General features: G+C 33.5%; 1 protein-coding gene across 3 annotated transcripts in view; it reads left to right on the top strand.

Moving 5' to 3' along the window:
* The window catches only part of GRIK2 (glutamate ionotropic receptor kainate type subunit 2), a gene marked incomplete at both ends in the record, with an annotated part of 700362 nt that overhangs the window by 546630 nt on the left and 134968 nt on the right, over window positions 1–18764 (top strand). For all 3 annotated transcript variants that reach the window (XM_080700516.1, XM_080700517.1, XM_080700518.1), the window contains one exon: window positions 1980–2197. In XM_080700516.1, coding sequence (XP_080556642.1) covers window positions 1980–2197 — 218 coding nt within the window. The remainder of the gene's footprint in view (window positions 1–1979; window positions 2198–18764) is intronic.

The raw sequence follows: 18764 nt of genomic DNA on the forward strand, positions 1-18764 counted from the left end.
ACTCATAATAAAAGTTTGACCAAAATAAAGTTTATTTCTTTTTACTTTTTATACCACTTTGAAAAAATATTTTTTTAAATTTGTGCTTTCTAAAATAGTTGGAGGTCTTTGAGAATTTGGATGCTCTTAAGGTGAACCTGATATTGGTGATAATATAGGAAACAGGACTATCTGTGATATCTCAAAAGATGAGTAATCTGAGCAGTGCAAAACTCAAATAGACATTTGCTTTGCCACATAACTATTTCACTGCTGGTGGATACATGAAAGAGGAACCCATACTATTCTGGCTGATGCCCAGGTCCCCAGGAATTAGTGGGATATAGTGTTGGACATGACGTTACCTTGAGTACATGACAGTCAGCCCCTAACCAGGCTCTGATTCACAAGCCTAGGAGGATTTTTGCTTTTGGTCCTTGGGTAAGATACAAACTTGTGGTAATTGGGCCATTTTTGTCAAATGTCTCCACTATTTTTCTTTCCCAGTCTCGCTTGACTTTTTGGTGTTGTTGTTTAAAAATAATAAGTAAAGTCGGCAGCCAGAGCTGCTGATCATCTTGGGAGTGTTGTAGTGTTTCGGTGTCCGAGTGTTTGTCTGACAGGGCCTAGGAGCAACTCCATCAGCAAGGTACTTTTCTGTTTCTTTTTCTTTACAGAGCGGCAGGCAGAGTCTGGAGCTGGAGTTGGCTGTCATGTCCAAGTCTGTCTGCTTTTAAAATTTTGTTAGTTTGTTTGAAATTGCAAGGGTAAGATGAACTGCAGTGTAAGATGGGCTGTTTTGAAACAGTACAGACATGGTGTCACTTATTTTTCAATGTTTACGTAATGATTTGTTTTGTTCTTCTTTCCATCTGAAGATGTGTTACCTTATTACATCCGTGATCATATTAAAAATCTGTCTGCAAAACAAATCAGCAAAAACGAGTCCATCTTTGCTTCATTCCATTTTACTCAAACCCTTCTAAAAATTAAGTACTTTAGAGTGCATACTTTTTTGATTATAGATTCAAAATAATAATACATGAATGGAAATATATTTGTACAAACATCCACAAATTTAGTGTATATTTTAAATTTTAAAAAATCTGCATTCTGTTATATCTTCATTTCAACATTAAGACTAGAAATTACGTGGTAAACTATAATAAAATTTAAATTATAAACCAATTTAAAATTTAATTTTATATTATAATCAAAACTAATTAAAATTAATAATAATCAGAAGTAAAATATAATCCTTAGGTCCTGTTCTCTCATTATATCATGGGCAGGCAGCTCCAGCCATATATTGTGATATTTATGAAATATTTATATATATGTATAAAAGTAAATTTGTGCCGATTTAACTACTTATTTTAATTTTCTTTATTGAGGCTAACCATAGTGATGGGAGATATTTGCTAATACATGAGAAAATAATTTACTTCCTTACTTTAAAATCAGCACTGAACTAAAACCCTACATCATCTGAAAGAATGTGGGTAACTAATGTTATTTTTTATAAAACATTTCTTTTTAAATGATAACATCGACAAAACATTTGAACTACATATACATGAAAAAATGAAACCACAAAAAGTTTGTAAAGAAATGGATCTGAACCTATTTAGATCATTTCCTCTGAATCCTACATAAATAAAGAGAATCTAAAATGTATGTTTTATAAACTGGAGAGGCACCCCCTGTTTTCTAATGCTCTTTTTATTAAAAATTTTACTTATGGTATTTTCATTGGTACCACCTAGTGAAACTAGAATCTCCTGTCACTATATCTAAACACAGGTGTCGTAGAGGATTTCCTATGATCTGAAATTAGCCTCTGTTCTCCCAATGGTTGTAGCTTGCTTAACGAAGCCATCTGTAAATATATGATATGAGCTTTATTACCCACTGATTCCATTGTGCCACTGTAACCGAAAGTATCTGATTGTTGATCAAATTCTTTGTATTCGTTTCACCTTTCCCCCAATCTCTGTTAGGTTCTGAGCTCATGCCCAAAGCGCTCTCCACCAGGATAGTGGGAGGCATTTGGTGGTTTTTCACACTTATCATCATTTCTTCGTATACTGCTAACTTAGCCGCCTTTCTGACAGTGGAACGCATGGAATCCCCTATTGACTCTGCTGATGATTTAGCTAAACAAACCAAGATAGAGTACGGAGCAGTGGAAGATGGTGCAACCATGACATTTTTCAAGGTAAGTCCTCTTCTGGTTACCTAATTGTTACATATATAATAATAATGCACAAACAACTCTTTGAAGAGTTGAGTGAATGAATGTAAGGTTGTAGAAATGCCATTATTTGTACAGGATAATTAATAGCATTTAACTCAACGGGTAGAGAATTGAACAACTACATACATGCCCTTCAAGACAAATCATTTCAATACTTGAAAATGGCTAGGAGTTTTTGGAATACAACTATTCTATTCTTTTAAATTAGATATGTCCAAAGGTAACATTCTTTCTTTTTCGGCAGGTTTTATCTTTGAATGAAAAAAGAAATGGCCTTACTGAAAATTAAATAGTAGTAGCTTCAGATTCTATAAAAGGCTTAGTTATGCCACAATAGAACACTTAGGTGTAAGAATGATTCCCAGGCATGTATTTCTTTCTGCTGAAACGAGGTAGAGCATAAAAGCTAAAGAAAGAATCAGTTCTTATTATATTTATATTTACCCATCTAATTATTCTGCAAGGTAGACAGTCAGCAAATGGGCTACCCTGTTGAATTCCCTGTGGGACATTTATGTGGAAAGTCTGATTGTGTGCAGTTCCTGGCAAGTAGGGTGCCTTGCTCTCCTCTGTGTCATTTCTTCTTATTCTTGCTTGTCTCCTTGGGCCAATGCAGACCCCGTGGGGATATTTCACTGTAGGGAATTAGTATCACTTTATAATGCCTTTTATATTTTTAAGTCATTTTATTTTTTGAAACAATGTCTCACTGAGTTGCTAAGGGCCTTGCTAAGTAGCTGAGGCTGTCCACAAATCAAGGTCCTCCAGCCTCAGCCTCCTGAAGCTGAGATTACAAGCATGTATCGACACATATTTCACCAAGTATTTGTTCATGCTTTGTAGGTTGAGCAAATTTTTAAACATTTGTATTTCCTTTAAGTTTTCATACAAATACAACTAGAAGTTCAAATGTGCAGAAATAGTAGATTTCTTTCTGTTTAAAAATAATTGGCTCAAAATATAAAAAAATAAATTCTTTCATAAACCATATGTCAAGAACCTATTGAGTTCCAGAAATTACATTATTCATTGAATATTCTAGAGCAAATATGATCTAGTTATCACTTTTAAAAGATTAGAGTTTAGTTGAAGAAAGAAGAATAAATCAGCAATCATAAAACTGGGTTTTATGTGAGTTAAAATAGCAATTTTGACAAATTATGCAAACTTTTTTGCAAAAATTTGTATAATGGTAAATCAGATTTTAAAAATAGAGTTCTGAAGGACACCAAATTTCAAAAGAATGGAATTTATTTAACTGATTTAATTTTATCTCATTTAAAAAATTAATTATTTTTAAAATGAATTTCACAGCCAGGTGTGGTGGCACATGCTTGTAATTCCAGTACTTGGGAGGCTGAGAAAGGAAGATTGCAGGTTTAAGGCCAACCTCAACTACTTAGTGAGGCCCTCTGCAACTTAGTGAGGTCTTGTTTCAAAATAAAGAATAAAAAATAAGGCTGAAGGTGTAGCTCAGAGGTGGAATGCCCCTGAGTTGCATCATCAGTACTGCAAAAAAAAAAATTAATTTTACATATGGCTAGGTTCAAGATTGGACGCATGTTTTTTATATTTAATCAGTAAACCATTACTTAATTAAACTCATTTAATAGCCAAATATGAACAAAACATTTTCTTCAGTATGATGCTATCGTAACTATATTAGTGCAATAGATCAATTTTTCCTAATTAAGTATTTAGAATGATTAGAGACTGATTTTCTCCTAAGACTGTTTTTCAGATTTTGTTTTTATTTTAAGAAATCATCTAGTGAAACTGCTAAATGCACATTGTCAGTGTCAGGAAGTTGATAGGAGTAACATGTGATACGTATAAATTGGTACCATATCCAAGGAATTTTGAAATTGAGCCAGTAAAATAACATAAAGTGCCTAATACTATGATTTGACACCAGGCATATTAAACATTTCACAAATATTTCAGAGCTTTAATTTCATGTTTATTTTCCAGAAGACTAAGAAATCTTTGAAAAGCCCTAATATATTTATTACGAGCAAAGTATATCTTAGGAAAAAAGAATTCCAAAATGAAAAAATGGTCTCTTTTCCCTTGATACCATTTTAATTTTTAAAGTTTACTTTCTCCCTTATGTTTTTAACTTTTGTTCTTTTTATTTTTTGTTCTTTTATTTTTTTTTCCCTTCAGTAGCTCTCTGCTGAGTCGCCATTGTCCATTTTCACTTTTCCTTGCTACTGACTCTCAGTCTTACTCTTTCATCTTTTGTTTTTCTCTCTTGCACACAAGGGTGCCTTGTAGCACCTGGAGAAAACTGACATGAAACAACTTTCTGTTTTCAATAGCACAGGCTTCCTTTAGAATTAAAGCCCTCTGGAATGTATACTAGTTACTGTTAGAAGCATTTAGTGATAATCACAAAATTGAAAATTACCTTATCATGTTAATATGTTGGATTCTTAATGCTGTAATTAGAAAAACATTCCATCTGCAGGATACTTTAAATGCTGATTTTTTTTTTAGGTATTTTAATGTACCCTTAAAAGATCACAATTCTAAGTTCATGTTTCAACTCTATAAATACCTACAGTTGTAACAGCCATGGTTTGAAAAAAGATCTAGAACTCTAGAATTCAAATAAATACAAATTCATTTTGTAGCCAACATGAACTAGGGACTATTCTGTGTTATCTATACTTGTTTTATACTACTCTTATTTTTTTAATTAAAAACCAGACATACAAACACTCTAGGAAGCACTCTTAAGGTATTGATTTATAAAGGAATTTTCATCATGTTTTTACTAATTTAACAAGACCCTGCTGTTAACTAATTGTTCTGGGATGTTCAGTACCAGAAAATTATTTTTAAAAAAATAATATAGCTTTGTTTCTACAAGCATGAAAGCTGGTTCAAGATATCTGGCCTTACAGCAGGTAAGTCTTCATTATTGTAGAAACACAAGGTTGCATAGTTATTGTGACATTAAATAATTTCATTAGCAAATATTATGGTGGATATTGTCCATAAGCTCACATGTATATTGTGTTCAGAGGTTTTTTTTTTCTATCTTATATATCCATGATAATCTAAAGTTATTTTGGGGGAATAAATGCAAAGATGTGCCTAGCAAAATAACTTAAGGGAATGCTGGACCTCCAAGTGTTAGTCTATAAAAACAGTAAAACACACTAGGGCATCACCAATATGCTCTTCATCATATTTATGTAGTGAAATAGATGAGGACCCTGGGATTTAATTGAAAAACATTACAAGAGGAATCAAAACCTATTTCTTGGAATCCAAGCACTATATGTAGTAGAATTGAAATGTCACTCCAGGGATAAAAATGATGCAAACTGTTACCAAACAAGCACATTCTTTTCTCCCTGAAGTATAAAGATTAGGAGAATGAGTACAGATCAATTAGAGGATCAAAAACAACTTAGTTATAGCCTATAGGTGTTATGGCCTCTTTTTTAGAAACTCTATGATTTTGGAGGGAGTCAAATATTCTACAAAATGAAGACCAAATAACCTGGTTTCTAGGCAACCAAAGTCTTAGGGGTTGTAATTTCCTCAAGATCCCCATGTAGGTTTGGTTTACCTGCAATTTCTGACTTTGCCTCATGTTCTAGTATAAAGTTTCCCTCTAGGAAGGATGGTATCAAAGGAGGAACATGTTCTTTTATATGGTTAATAAACAACATCCTCACCCATATAAAAGTAGGAACAAATTATAATGCAAATAGCTTAATCCTTCTAAAATTATAGGTCTATGTTTTATTTTTATAGTGCTGGGGATCAAATTTAGTACTTTGTGCATGTTAGGCAAGGACTCTATCACTGGGCTATATACCCAACCCTTAAGAGCTTACATTTTAGAGTAGCTATAAATCAAAACAAAATTAACATTTATTGATCCTCTCTTCTATGTCAGGAATTGTGTTAAATTTTAGGAATAGATTCTGCATCTCCAAGCACATCCTAAATCATGTCATTTCTACCTCCTACAAATGTTTCATGACCTCACAATTATCTTAGTTTAAACCAGTGTCATCTCTCCCCATGGTTTTTGCAAGTGCTGTATAACATTTAATTTCCCCAGTTTTGCCCCTATTATTCTACATCAGGTTACTACTGTGACTTAAAGATCCCTTCAAAATGACTTGTTCTGCCAGGCGTAGTAGCACATGCTTGTAATCCCCGCGCTTGGGAGGCAGAGACAGGAGGATCGCTCAGCTTCTAAGCCAGCCACAATGGCTTAAGAGACCCTGTTTCCAAAAAATATATAAGAAAATAGGTCTGGGAGTGTAGCCCAGAAGTAGAAGGGTTTCCAGGAACCCCAGTACCACACACACAAAAAAAATCAAAACAAATAAACAAGGGCTTGCTCTAATTTGCTTTAGGATGTGAACTAAGCTCTTGAGCAGGGTGACAGAGCCCATCAAGGCATCTTACTTTCTCTGACACTCTAACCTTCAACCGCACTGGCTGGTTTTTAGTCCCTTGCAGGATCCTATACTCTCACTCCTCCCTCATCAACTTTATGATCTTTGTTTTATTGCCATCCTTTGCTACCATAGCGGTTAATTATATCTTTATGCATTCTTCCCCTGCTCCTGGGAAATTTCCAGACAATTTATAGCTCCAAATCTACTGAGTTTGGAGGTGCTTTATTTTTTGTGTTTTCTGATTTTTTAAATTTTGACTTAAATTTCTTTATCAGTCCAGTGTGCATTTTCTTGATTCTTTAGTGTTTCCACAGCAAGAGGACATGGAGTGAATGGACCTGTTTCATTTACTCTTATATCTCCAGACCTTAGCACTGAATCATATATGTCTTGGGCTTATGTTAGCTAGTTAGCATTTGTCACAATAATATGGCTTTATTTAACAACCCCAAAATATCAGTGGTATATAACCTGAACCTTTATAAGCCAAATAAACATGGGAGCCTAGAGCCTTTTCTGCACTTAAAAAAAAAAACTCACTTTCTTTTACACCAGAGTGACAGACAGTTCTTTTCTCAACACAGCTTTGTCTAAAACTTTGTGATGTTAAAATGTGTCCAGTTGAGACTGTTTATGACCTAAAAGCCATACCTGAAATTCTGAAGATACTGAATTTTTTTTTAACTCAACCATTCCTGCTTTGGGCTAGAAATTCTTTATCAGGAAGAGACAGTGTAAAAGACATTGTTTTACAGCATATGCTTAATTTGACTTTTTAAACTAAGACCATTAGGGAAAATATTAAGACGTTTCACTGGCTTGAGGCATTGTGGATTAGACATTCTTTACTATTCAATCATGAGAGTTTTAGACCCTTGATATCACCTTTAAATTCTGCTTGCAATCTGGTCAGTGTTTTTTTTTTTTTTTAATTTCCTTTACTCCCTATATCCCCTTGGTAGAGTTGTTGCTATTGTTGTTGTTATTATTATTTTATCTTTTACTTGTGGAATCTTATCACATGTCCTTAAAACTAACCATTTGATACTTTAAGCATTTTTTCATTGAATTTGCCACCCTAAATCGTTAGCACATATTTCGATTTTTTTTATGGAAGGACTTTGTTTTTACCAAATTCAGTACAGTATGATGCCATAAGTCAATTTCTGTATGAAAACCTATGATATAAGGTCTAGGGTAGAATGTATGGTAGATGTGTGATTACTTATAAAGTTTTGTTGCTCAGTAGGTAGGTTAAAAAAAACTTTCTTTAGAATATGTAAACTTCTATAGTGTTCACATTTTAATCTTCTCTTCAAAGTTAATTTATTTGAATGTATAGGTAATGACATCAGGTATACAAGCAAGTGGATTAATCTCAGGAAGAAATAGTTTTATCTTCTGGTATCCAGAAACAAGAATGCTTTCTATGTCTGTCTGTCTGTCTGTCTGTCTGCCTCTCTCTCTCTCTCTCTCTCTCTCTCTCTCTCTCTCTCTCTCTCTCTCTCTCTCTCTCACACACACACACACACACACACACACAAAGATACAAACACAATTTTCCTCTTTAGGAAAATTTAAGGTCTATTCTAAATAACAGTTCATTAATCTTCATAGCAACCCTTAAGAAAGGTAGAAAGCAATATTTACTGTGGTCATTTAACAGATAAATAATCTGGGTCACATAGAGGTTAAGTGACATTAATTATGACGGCCATAACCAAGGGGCTATTATTATCACAATAAAAGTGATAACCAAAGATCTCATCGCATAGCCATCATTGCTAAGAAGAACTAGTGCATTAGTCATTTTGGCTCACCCACATGACCTAAACTATTTGATCATATTACATTTTAAAATCTTTATCCTAAGTCATACGGGCAAAAAGAACTACAGCATGTTCATAATTTTCCACTTATTCTTATCTTATGAGTTCAAGAAATTCCTAAACTTAAATTGCACTGGGGTAATAGTATAGGTTTTGAAGCCTGAGTTGCTAGTATAACATGTTTGCAATGATTGTTTGGAGAGTTTGAGTGACTTTTACTCCATACATACTAGAATGTGCACATATTTGCTAGTAACACAAGATACTAGTCATTTCCTAACACTGCCAAAAGAACTTTTTAACTGTATTTTGAAATTCTTTTTTTATAATTATTTACAATTTTTTTCATTCACCATTACTTTTCTTTTTTTTTTCCTTTTAAATTTTTTTTATTGTATTCAAACATCATATTGGGGTAAAAAACTTGTGTGTACAAACATGTACACATCGCTGATTTAACCCCTACCCAATTCCCACCCCATTCCCTCCCCGTCCCTCCTTGAAATTCTTTATGGTACCTCAGTAACTCTAAGAATAATGTCACAATGCTAAATACTTGCTAACATAAGAGAAGTCTTATTTATTTAGGTGTTATTAACTTACCACAAAGTTTTGTTTTAGGTCACTTTTATTTATTGGGACTCTGTTTAAGCTGAGTAAAAATATTTTTTCTCCCCAATAATTAAAAACAAAAGAAACTGTTCTCAATCTTCCGCACATTAATAATATTGTCTCTGTTCTTTGGAAACTAATTTAAAATGAAATATTAACTTAAGCAGTAGTACATTTTTATCAAAGACTTGTACATAAACTATTTGCTGTTTTGTTAAGTTGAACCTCTCTATACATACATCAAAGACTTTAGACCATAGGTTAGCAATGTTAGGAGTACTGTTTAAATAGGATTTCAGTTAAAGAACTGCGTTAGCTTATGGGGACAGTGTTTTTTTTTTTTAATCAAATTTGTAGGAAATATGGTTGTACCACAACCAGTATGGCTGGGTAGCATGTCTCATGGGAATACAGTCTTTTTTCTATAATAAGGAATTATATCACTTTAAGAAATAAGATCTATGTATTTTCACATCAATTTTCCTTTCTGTGATGGAAAGTCATTATTTTGAGTCATTTGAGTATGTTATCCACTAAGTTTTAAATAAGATACACATTTATAAGTACTGGAGATATAATGTACAGCATATAACTATAGTTAATAATAATGTTTTTGTATCTAAATTTTACTCTAAGAGTCAATATTAAGTGTTCTCAAAATACATACAAAAATCATGTCAGGTAGTGGAAGTTAAATTAACATTTACCTATGTCATTATACAAGTTATGCTTATGTCAAACATATAACATTATATACCTTAAGTATATACAATATTTAGCCAAGTGTGATGAAACAGGCCTATGATCAGAAGGATCAGAAACAGAAGGATCGCAGATCAGATTCTAGACCTGCGATTTAGTGAGCCCTCAAAAACTTAGTGGGACTTTGTTTCAAAATAAAAAATAAATAAAATAGGGCAGGAAGTGGAGCTCAGAGGTAGAATGCCCCTGGTTCCATCTCTCGTTTTTCTTTCTGTTTCTCTTTCTCTCTTTCTCTCTCTCTCTCTCTCTCTCTCTCTCTCTCTCTCTCTCTCTCTCACACACACACACACACACACACACACACACATTCACACACACATTCACACACATACACAAACACACACAATTTTTATTCATAACTCAATAAAGTTGGGGGAATTAATTAGTGAATTAAAGAATAAACTATCCATTTATTAAAGTCAACTTTTCTCACCTTGACTATACATGAAATTGTTAGTTACTTGAAGAGTTCCTAGAGAATCTTGAGGCTCTGGCTTCTTGCCAGGCCAGTGAAAGCTGACTATTTTGAAATAGGACCCTTAGCCTCTAATTTTTTTATGCTCTTTTTTTCAAACAGAATTAATTTGACTTGAAATTGGAATCGCACCTTTTGTAGACCAATAGTTCATAACTATTTGTACCTATCTTCATGCTTATTTTCATATTCGGTTGGGCATTTTTCTTGTTCTGATGTCCATACCCCATGCATTCTTACTTTTTATAAGTTATTTACCAGAATTGTTTTTATGCTCTTTTTCAATAGAAATTTAGTGATAGATAATAACCTTATTACATATTCATTTTTTACACTCTTCTTCTTATAAATAGGCAGTATGGATTGCCATATGGTAGAAAAAAAGGTAAATTCTTATTTTTTTAGAGCTGTGTGTTGGGAAAAATCCTGACATTTATTTGTGTCTATAAATAAAATTTAACTGACATTGAAAAGGTGAATTGACAGATGGTCATGATGGTGCACTCCTATAATCCCAGTATTTGGTAGGCTGAGGCAAGAGGATTGCAGGTTTAAGGCCAGCCTCACAACTTAATGAAACCTTGTTTCACAATAAAATATTTTAAAAAAGAATTGGGGGTATATGTCAGAGGTAAAATTTCTCTTGGTTCAATACTCAGTAACAAAGAGAGAGGGGGGGGTTCATTGACATTTAAAGGATGATGTTCAATTGGTAAGAAAGAAATGACATTAACTAGCCTATTCTATTGGTTTACATTGTCTTCTATGCAAGAGCTTTGAGGTTGGGGCTCATATAGTGTTCCTGCCTAAACTCATTGTGCTACTCTGCAATTTGGTGAATTACTTCAACTACTTCCCCTATTATGAAAAATTATGACCTATTTTAACTGATAAGGGTAAATTACTCCACAGTTGTAATTTGCATCTTGTTTATTGTTACTTGAGAATCTCTCAGTATCTCTTGGCAGATCTTGTTAGAGCAGATAAAATTCTGCTCTCACTTAGGTTATAGACAACCCATTATACACACCAAGACTAAGACTTTTCTTTCCAACTTACTTGTTATGAATTGAAAAGTAACCATAATTTTTTGTTTTTTAAATATGATATGCTTCACAAATTTGCATGTTACTTTTGCACAGGGGCTATGCTAAACTTCTCTGTATCATTCCAATTTTGGTATATGTTTTTCTAAAGCAAATACTAACTCTAAATAGTATACATAGAAAATTAATTTTTAAAGCCAGGTATGGTGTTGCAGCTTGTAATCCCACATTTGTGAGGCTGAGACATGAAGATCCGGGTTCGTGGACAGCCTCGGCGATTTAGTGAGGCCCTTTGCAATTCAGGGAGACCCTGTTTCAAGAAAAAGAATAAAAATATAGGGCCAGAGGTGTAGCTTAAAAGAAGAATGCCTCTGGGTTCCATTCCCAGTACTGAAAAAAAAATTAATTTGTAATTTTTTGTCTTATATTGAAGTTTTGAGACATTTATTTGCTTTGTTTTATATATATATATATAATTAAATGAATGAAACAAACTTGAAAGCCTTATGTGAATGGATAGAGCTGATCAGTTTATATTAGTGATTAATATTGTTACTGAACTATTTATTTATTCTTAATATTTTCTTCATTTTCAATCATGTATGTTTTCTAGAACTCTAGAAGAAATATCTCAGTAAATATATTTTGGATCACATTATTTCTCTAATTTCCCCAAATCATTTTCCCCTTATTAATGATATCTAAATATTGGTTGTGACTCATGAATCATTACTAACATTAGGTTAAATGGTACTGTTTTGCTTAATAAATTAGGACTGATATTTTAAAATTGCTGTTATATTCCTATTAGTGTCAAATTTGGTTTTGATGTAAATTAGTTCTGTTTGAAACAAACACTTAAACTATTTCTTTATTATGCATTTGTCTTGTTTGCATAAAGGGGAGTTATTTTTATCCAAGAAATTTGTCTCCCTCCCCTTCTTCTCATCTGACACACTATTTATTGTATGTGAGGCCTGATCTTGTGTTTATTACAGGGATTTGCATAAGGCCTACAGGAAACCAACACCATTTTACTATGTTCCCATTGCAAGAAATAAAATGGTGCCTTTGAGTAAAGCTGCTTCATCAGACACTAGTTTAGCATGCCAAGTTATAGCCATCAATGGTGAAACAGCAGATGTGAAGGCTAGTTGGCATCAAAGCATATGAGTCAAAGACTTTCCTATGGGAAAGAAAGTGCTTCATTACACTTTATCTATAGTGAGAACATTGGTTCTATCAAGCTGTCTGAAAATTAGAATATGATGGGTTTTATTGCCCTAGCTCTGCCAGAGTGAATTCAATAGTTAAAAAAAAAAAAGAAATAACACTGTTTTGGGTATTAAAAGAGGAGATTAGAGGTTTACTGTATTTAAACTTGGAAGAAGCAGCAACTTTTATCTTAGAAAGTAGCTTCTCTAAAATATCTGAGGGACATAAGTTTAATCCCTTTCTAATTGTTAACGGTTGTAGTATGTACTAATGCAGCTTTGGGGCACTTTAGCTGAAGAAAGAAGTTGTGAGTTTGACTGAAGTGTAAAATCTGAGAAAACAATGTTTTAATTGCCTTGGAAAACAAGTGCAGGAGACTGCTGTCATTCCAGGGAGCCCTGTGGCTCTCTGCCTCCCTCCTCTACCTCCTTTACCCTGTGCAAGGACCACTCCTGCTGTTTGTCAAAGCAAGAAAGTAACTCAAAACACCATGTCCCACCTCATCAATCTTAGAAGAGAGGGCCCCACGGGGAGTGCGAACACTCGGAGTCAGTTAATATAGCGATGTTGAGCTGACATGTCTAGCACTGGATAATGGATAATGGTTGTCACTGCAAGAGTTTATAGCCACTGGTTAGGCAACATTTCAAAGAAAATTCAAGAAGGACATATTTAGGGACACACAAGATAGACTGACATAAAATTATCCAAACGTACCTTGGTATTTTTAAATTGTAATACTGATTTCTTGGATAAAAATAAATGAAAATTTCATTTATTCTCTATAAATTGCTGAATAAGAGCATTATTTTGCATTTTTAGATTAAAACATACAAACAAAAGCCCTGTGATTTACTGATGCTTTGAGGAACTGTGAAAGGAACTTTGTGAGTGTGAAAGATCTTTTAATCATGCTGTTTTTTTTCCTTTGAAGAATTGTTTCTTTAGATTATCAGCAAATATGTTGAATCTTTATTTCTTCTGAGTCAATTAATTGTAAGAACAATATTCCCAAATGTGTACTTAATTTATAATCCCAAACCTCTACTTAATTTATAATATCATTGATTATTTATGCTCTTTAATTTTTATGTTTACACTATCTTTGGGGGAAGGTTGTTTTATTGTTACAAATGTGTTTTAAAATAATTAACTTTGATAAACTGAATTTTTATTGTTAAACTTTAATGGGACAATACATATAATAGAAATAATAGCTATAACTTTACTCTTGTAGTTATATGCCAGTGGTCCTCAATCACCATTATCATCCACATTCTTTGCATAGAAAAACCCTCTTGTTTATTTGATTAAACAAAAATAATATAAGCTTCATAGGAAACATTGTTAAAGTCCAACTTTGTTTTAAGGCTGTTGTAGCTGATACAGCATCTCCTTGCTACCTTCTCCAGCTCCTTCTCTGTGGACCACAGCAATGCATTCAGTATTACCCACATTTAAAAAATACTTTTATAGATGCATTGTACTTATACAAGATAGTGAGATTGAAAGTGATATATGAATATATACACACATCACTTGACGTATTTTCTTCTGCATTCCACTCCATTCTCCTTCCTTCCCTGTTAATGTTAGCAAGATTATTGGTGATATCTTCATAATGGGCCACATTTTTGTTTGTGTGTTTCCCTTTTTCTTTATAAAAGCCAAAATAGCACTGTGTTCTTGTTTATTAAGGGCTGATTGATGATACCACATTAACCAGTTAAGTTTTTTCTTTCATTGTATCATAAAGTAAAAGAAAATTTATTATTTTTGCTCCTGCATCTTTGATTTTCAGGCTTTTATTTTAAGAAATTATAGTATCAATTTTCTGTTTAAAGATGTGAAGTTGTGTAACCTTCTAATGCCCAATAGCCTTTTAAATTTATCATGCATATTCAGAAGGAGCAAAAATAGCTTATAAACTCTTCCTATGTTTTTATATCATTTTCTTTAATCCTAGATAGATTAGAAAAAGGACATAAATTATTTTAGATTTCTTTAATAGGTGCTGATAATTGCAAATTGAATATTATAAATTCCTCAAAAATAATGCTTTAAAATTAAAACATATTAACATTAAAATGATAAATGCCTTCTGCTTAAAGAAATCAGATTCTGAATCAACTTGCATTCAACTTTTTTTTTTTTTTTTTTTGCGGGTGTGGGGATGGAACCCAGGGGCATTTGACCTCCGAGCTATACCCCCTGCCCTATTTTTTATTCTTTATTTTGAAACTGGGTCTCACTGAGTTGCAGAGGGCCTCACTAAGTAGCTGAGGCTGTCCGCGAACCGCGATTCTCCAGGTCTCAGCCTCCCCAATGCTGGGATTACAAGTGTGCGCCACCACGCCCAGCTTGGATACATCTTTGTGTTGAGACTTTAGTGCCTTTGCAAGTGCCTAGACTTGCTAAATTGTCTAATGTATAAAGTGAGTGCTTTCACTGACCTTCTATACTTAGAGGAATTATTTATAATTTTATAAAGAACTTTCCAGATGACTGAAAATATCAGCATGTGAGTGTACGCGTGTTCATGAGTGAATGTGCTCTGTAAGCATAAAGCATGCTATATTAATTGGAGTTAAATTATGCATGATTACATAATTCTTTTTTATACCCAGTTTCCATATTAAATCTATCTTAGAGGAAGAATAGTTCAGAGTTGCAAATCAATTATACTTTTACATTTCCTGACAGCATTTGAGTAATGCTTTTGATTGTCATTAGCCTCTCTTATACGGCATGGCACTAGTGCAGTTCAGTGAAAAGATTTGATTATCTCTAAAGGTAGGTGTTTCATTTATTAAATACTGTAATTACAGCTAATTAGAAGCTACATAATAAATTAGTGCTCTTTGTAGGTCCCTCGACTGTTTTGAGAACTCTATGAGCTTATGTTTCATTTTAATTTATTATGCAAACAAAAAAGACCAAAACCTTAGAAAGCAACATTAATAGTGCATGTAACTGATTTTTGAGTCAGTATAATAGTTTAATATAATGACTAGCTGCATAGTCTCAGTGGTGTTGGTGGCATGAAGTCCTATATCTGTTTCAAGATATTTAACTTTTCTAGGATTTTGTTTTCTCATAGGTAAACTGGTGGTATAAACATTGTATCAATTGTTCACATAAGCATTAACATGAAATAAACTTTCAATATCTACTTGCTGCTTTTCTTGTTCTAAGGAGCTTAATGAATGAATTTTAAAACTCTACAGCAGATGAAATATTTTCCCCAATATGAATACTGGTACTCCTGAAAATACAGCTAGTTTATGGTTAATGGAGAATCTGACAGTTGCATTTTTCTTTCATTAATAATTTGGGCTTAATTAAAGATTAGTAATAGATATACTGGATAAATCATTGCAGAGCCTTTTCTAGGTCATTGCAAAGCCTCTTCTAGTCTCATCATCCCTCACTAGAATGGTGCATGTTTTTATAAGTAATGAACCTACTTGGACACATCAGCGCCCAGAGTCCATAGTTTACATCCGAGCTCAAACTTCTTGTTACATATTTTACTGACATGGTCAAATTTATAACTACTCTGTATAATACTGTACTAAGCTATACTATACAGTATTATATAATACTATAATATAATAAAGTAACACTATAGGTAACCTGGATTTAGTTATATTTTATTTCAGAGCTATACAAATTATTCTGTTTTTACTGACCACAGGTAATGATGTTCTTTTCAGGATTATGTTTCAAATATTTGTTGTCATTAAATGCAAGTTTAAGGATACTGTATGTTGGGGCTGGGTGTGTAGCTCAGTGGGACAATACTTGCCTAGCATGTATCAGGTCCTGAGTTAAATCTCCAGTACCACAAAAAAGCAAAAACAAAATAAAATGATAAGAATGTTGTTATGATACTTTTAGGAAAACAAGTTTCCTCAAGATAAAATCTAATAAAATAGCCTTCTGCTAAATTCCAAATCTATTCCAAACTAGTCACTGCAAAAATATCAAAGCATATTTATATATAAACACACATGTTCAGCAGAGAAATCACTTATTACTTAACTACCTAAGTATTGGGATGCTCATTGCTTTAAAACATCAAATATAATAAATGTTTAAAATCAAATCTTAAAAGATAATTTGTAGAGATACAATATTAAAATTATGTGTTTAGGCCAGGTGTGGTGACACACCCTTGAAATCCCCGTGCTTGGGAGGTGGAGACAGGAGGATTGCTCAGGTTCGAAGCCAGCCTCGCTGGCTTAAGAGACCCTATTTCCAAATAAATATATGTAAAATAGTTCTGGGAGTGTAGCCCGGAGTTAGAAGGGTTTCCAGAAACCCCAGTACCATAAAATAAATTATTTGTTTAGATTTTCTAATCAATTATTTGTTTTCTAGTGAATTCGAAAAATATGGATAACCTATTAAAAATCATAAAATAACTTTCTCTATATAGTTGCAATTCGCCGAATATACCCATATTTTCCTCTGGCTTGCTTTATTGCACATAATTGGCAAATAAAAATTATGTATATTTAAAGATGTATAATGTGACCTTTTTATTTATATACTTACTCCTAAATGTCACAATTACCCCAGCATATTCATCAATTGATGTTGTTACTGTTTTTAAACACAAAAACAAATTTTAAGGACACAATAAATTATTATTCATCATACTTACCAAGCTCTATATTAGGTCCTCAGATCTTATTCATCATAAAATTGAACTTTTGCAATATTTCACTAACACCTTATTTGCCCTCCCCTTGGTCATTTGAAACCACCTTTATAATTTCCATTTCTGTGACTTATATTGTCTTAGAAATAATATTATTGAGCATGTGTCTTCCTGTGCCCAAATTATTTCATTTTTCTTTTTTATCCATATTGTTACAAATGGCACCATATGTTCCATTTGCTCCATTTTTATAATATTCCATCACACACGCACTCACACACACACACACACACACACACACACACCCCTTTTATCCAGTCATTAATTAGTGGCTGCTTCGTTGTTTCTATATTTTGAAAACTGTGAGTCATATTGCAATAAACACATCAGTTTTTCCACTTTTATAAATGAGAAACCACCTGCACACTTGTATTCCTCACAGAGAGTTAACATCTAATGCACTTGGGTTCAGTTTCAGTTTCTGATCCTACAAAGGTGCTCAGGATGTACTAGTGTATCACTTATTTATAATACAAGACTTTTAAATATTTTATTTCACATTCCTTGAGTTTTTTTCAATAGGGTCTTGCTTTTTTCCAGACTGGCCCCCACCTCCTGGATCCTCTCACCCCAGCTTTCTATCTCCACCTAATTTTGTACAGATACTTTCACTCAGTACTATTAGAATTCTCTCTTTTAGCACTAGAAACTAGACCAGATTGACTATTTCAAATAAATATAAGTGTGATGAAATAAATTAGGAATCCCTATGTCAGTCAGAGTGGAAAGAGGTGAAAATCTAAGACAATCATGAATGAAATAATGAACATGGTAAAAACAAACAATTTTGGAGTCAACTGGCATATTTTAACATTTAGGCAGATGTCACAGAAAAGTTCCCTCAATTTTCTGATGGCAGTCTTTATAGGGCTGAACTGGGGACGGAACCCAGGGACATTTTACCTCCAAGATACACTCCCAGCCCTAATTTTTAGTCTCTTAATTTTTGAAGGATCTCACTGAGTTGCAAAGGACCTCACTAAGTAGCTGAGGCTGTCTAAGAGCAGTGATCCTCAGGTCTCGGCCTCGCGAATGCTGGGGTTATAAGCATGAGCCACCATGCCTGGCCTCATGATGGCAATTATGTTGGCAATTTTGTTGAAGATAGTGATGACTCTGACAGTTTCTCTGGGAACACAGGGGAAACACTGGAGCTGTCTGACATAAGCGGAACATCAAAAGTCATTCTCACGAAGTAAACTCACATTGGCCAAAGGAAAACTCTTCCAAATGTAGAAACATCTCTCTACATTTGGAGATGCCCCAGAACCAATTTCTGCAGAGACTAGGAGTCCTGAGATGTTGCTCGAACTTTTGTTTAGATGAAGCAGCTGTGAGTAGCATGATGCTCCCAGGCTTCACTTCCAGACTTCCTTTTCTTTCAGGGTCCAACCGTTCATTTCTGACTGCTTCCATTCACTTCTACCCTGCTA

Source organism: Muscardinus avellanarius (genome assembly GCF_963383645.1).
Source record: "Muscardinus avellanarius genome assembly, chromosome: 8".
Lineage (NCBI taxonomy): Eukaryota > Metazoa > Chordata > Mammalia > Rodentia > Gliridae > Muscardinus > Muscardinus avellanarius.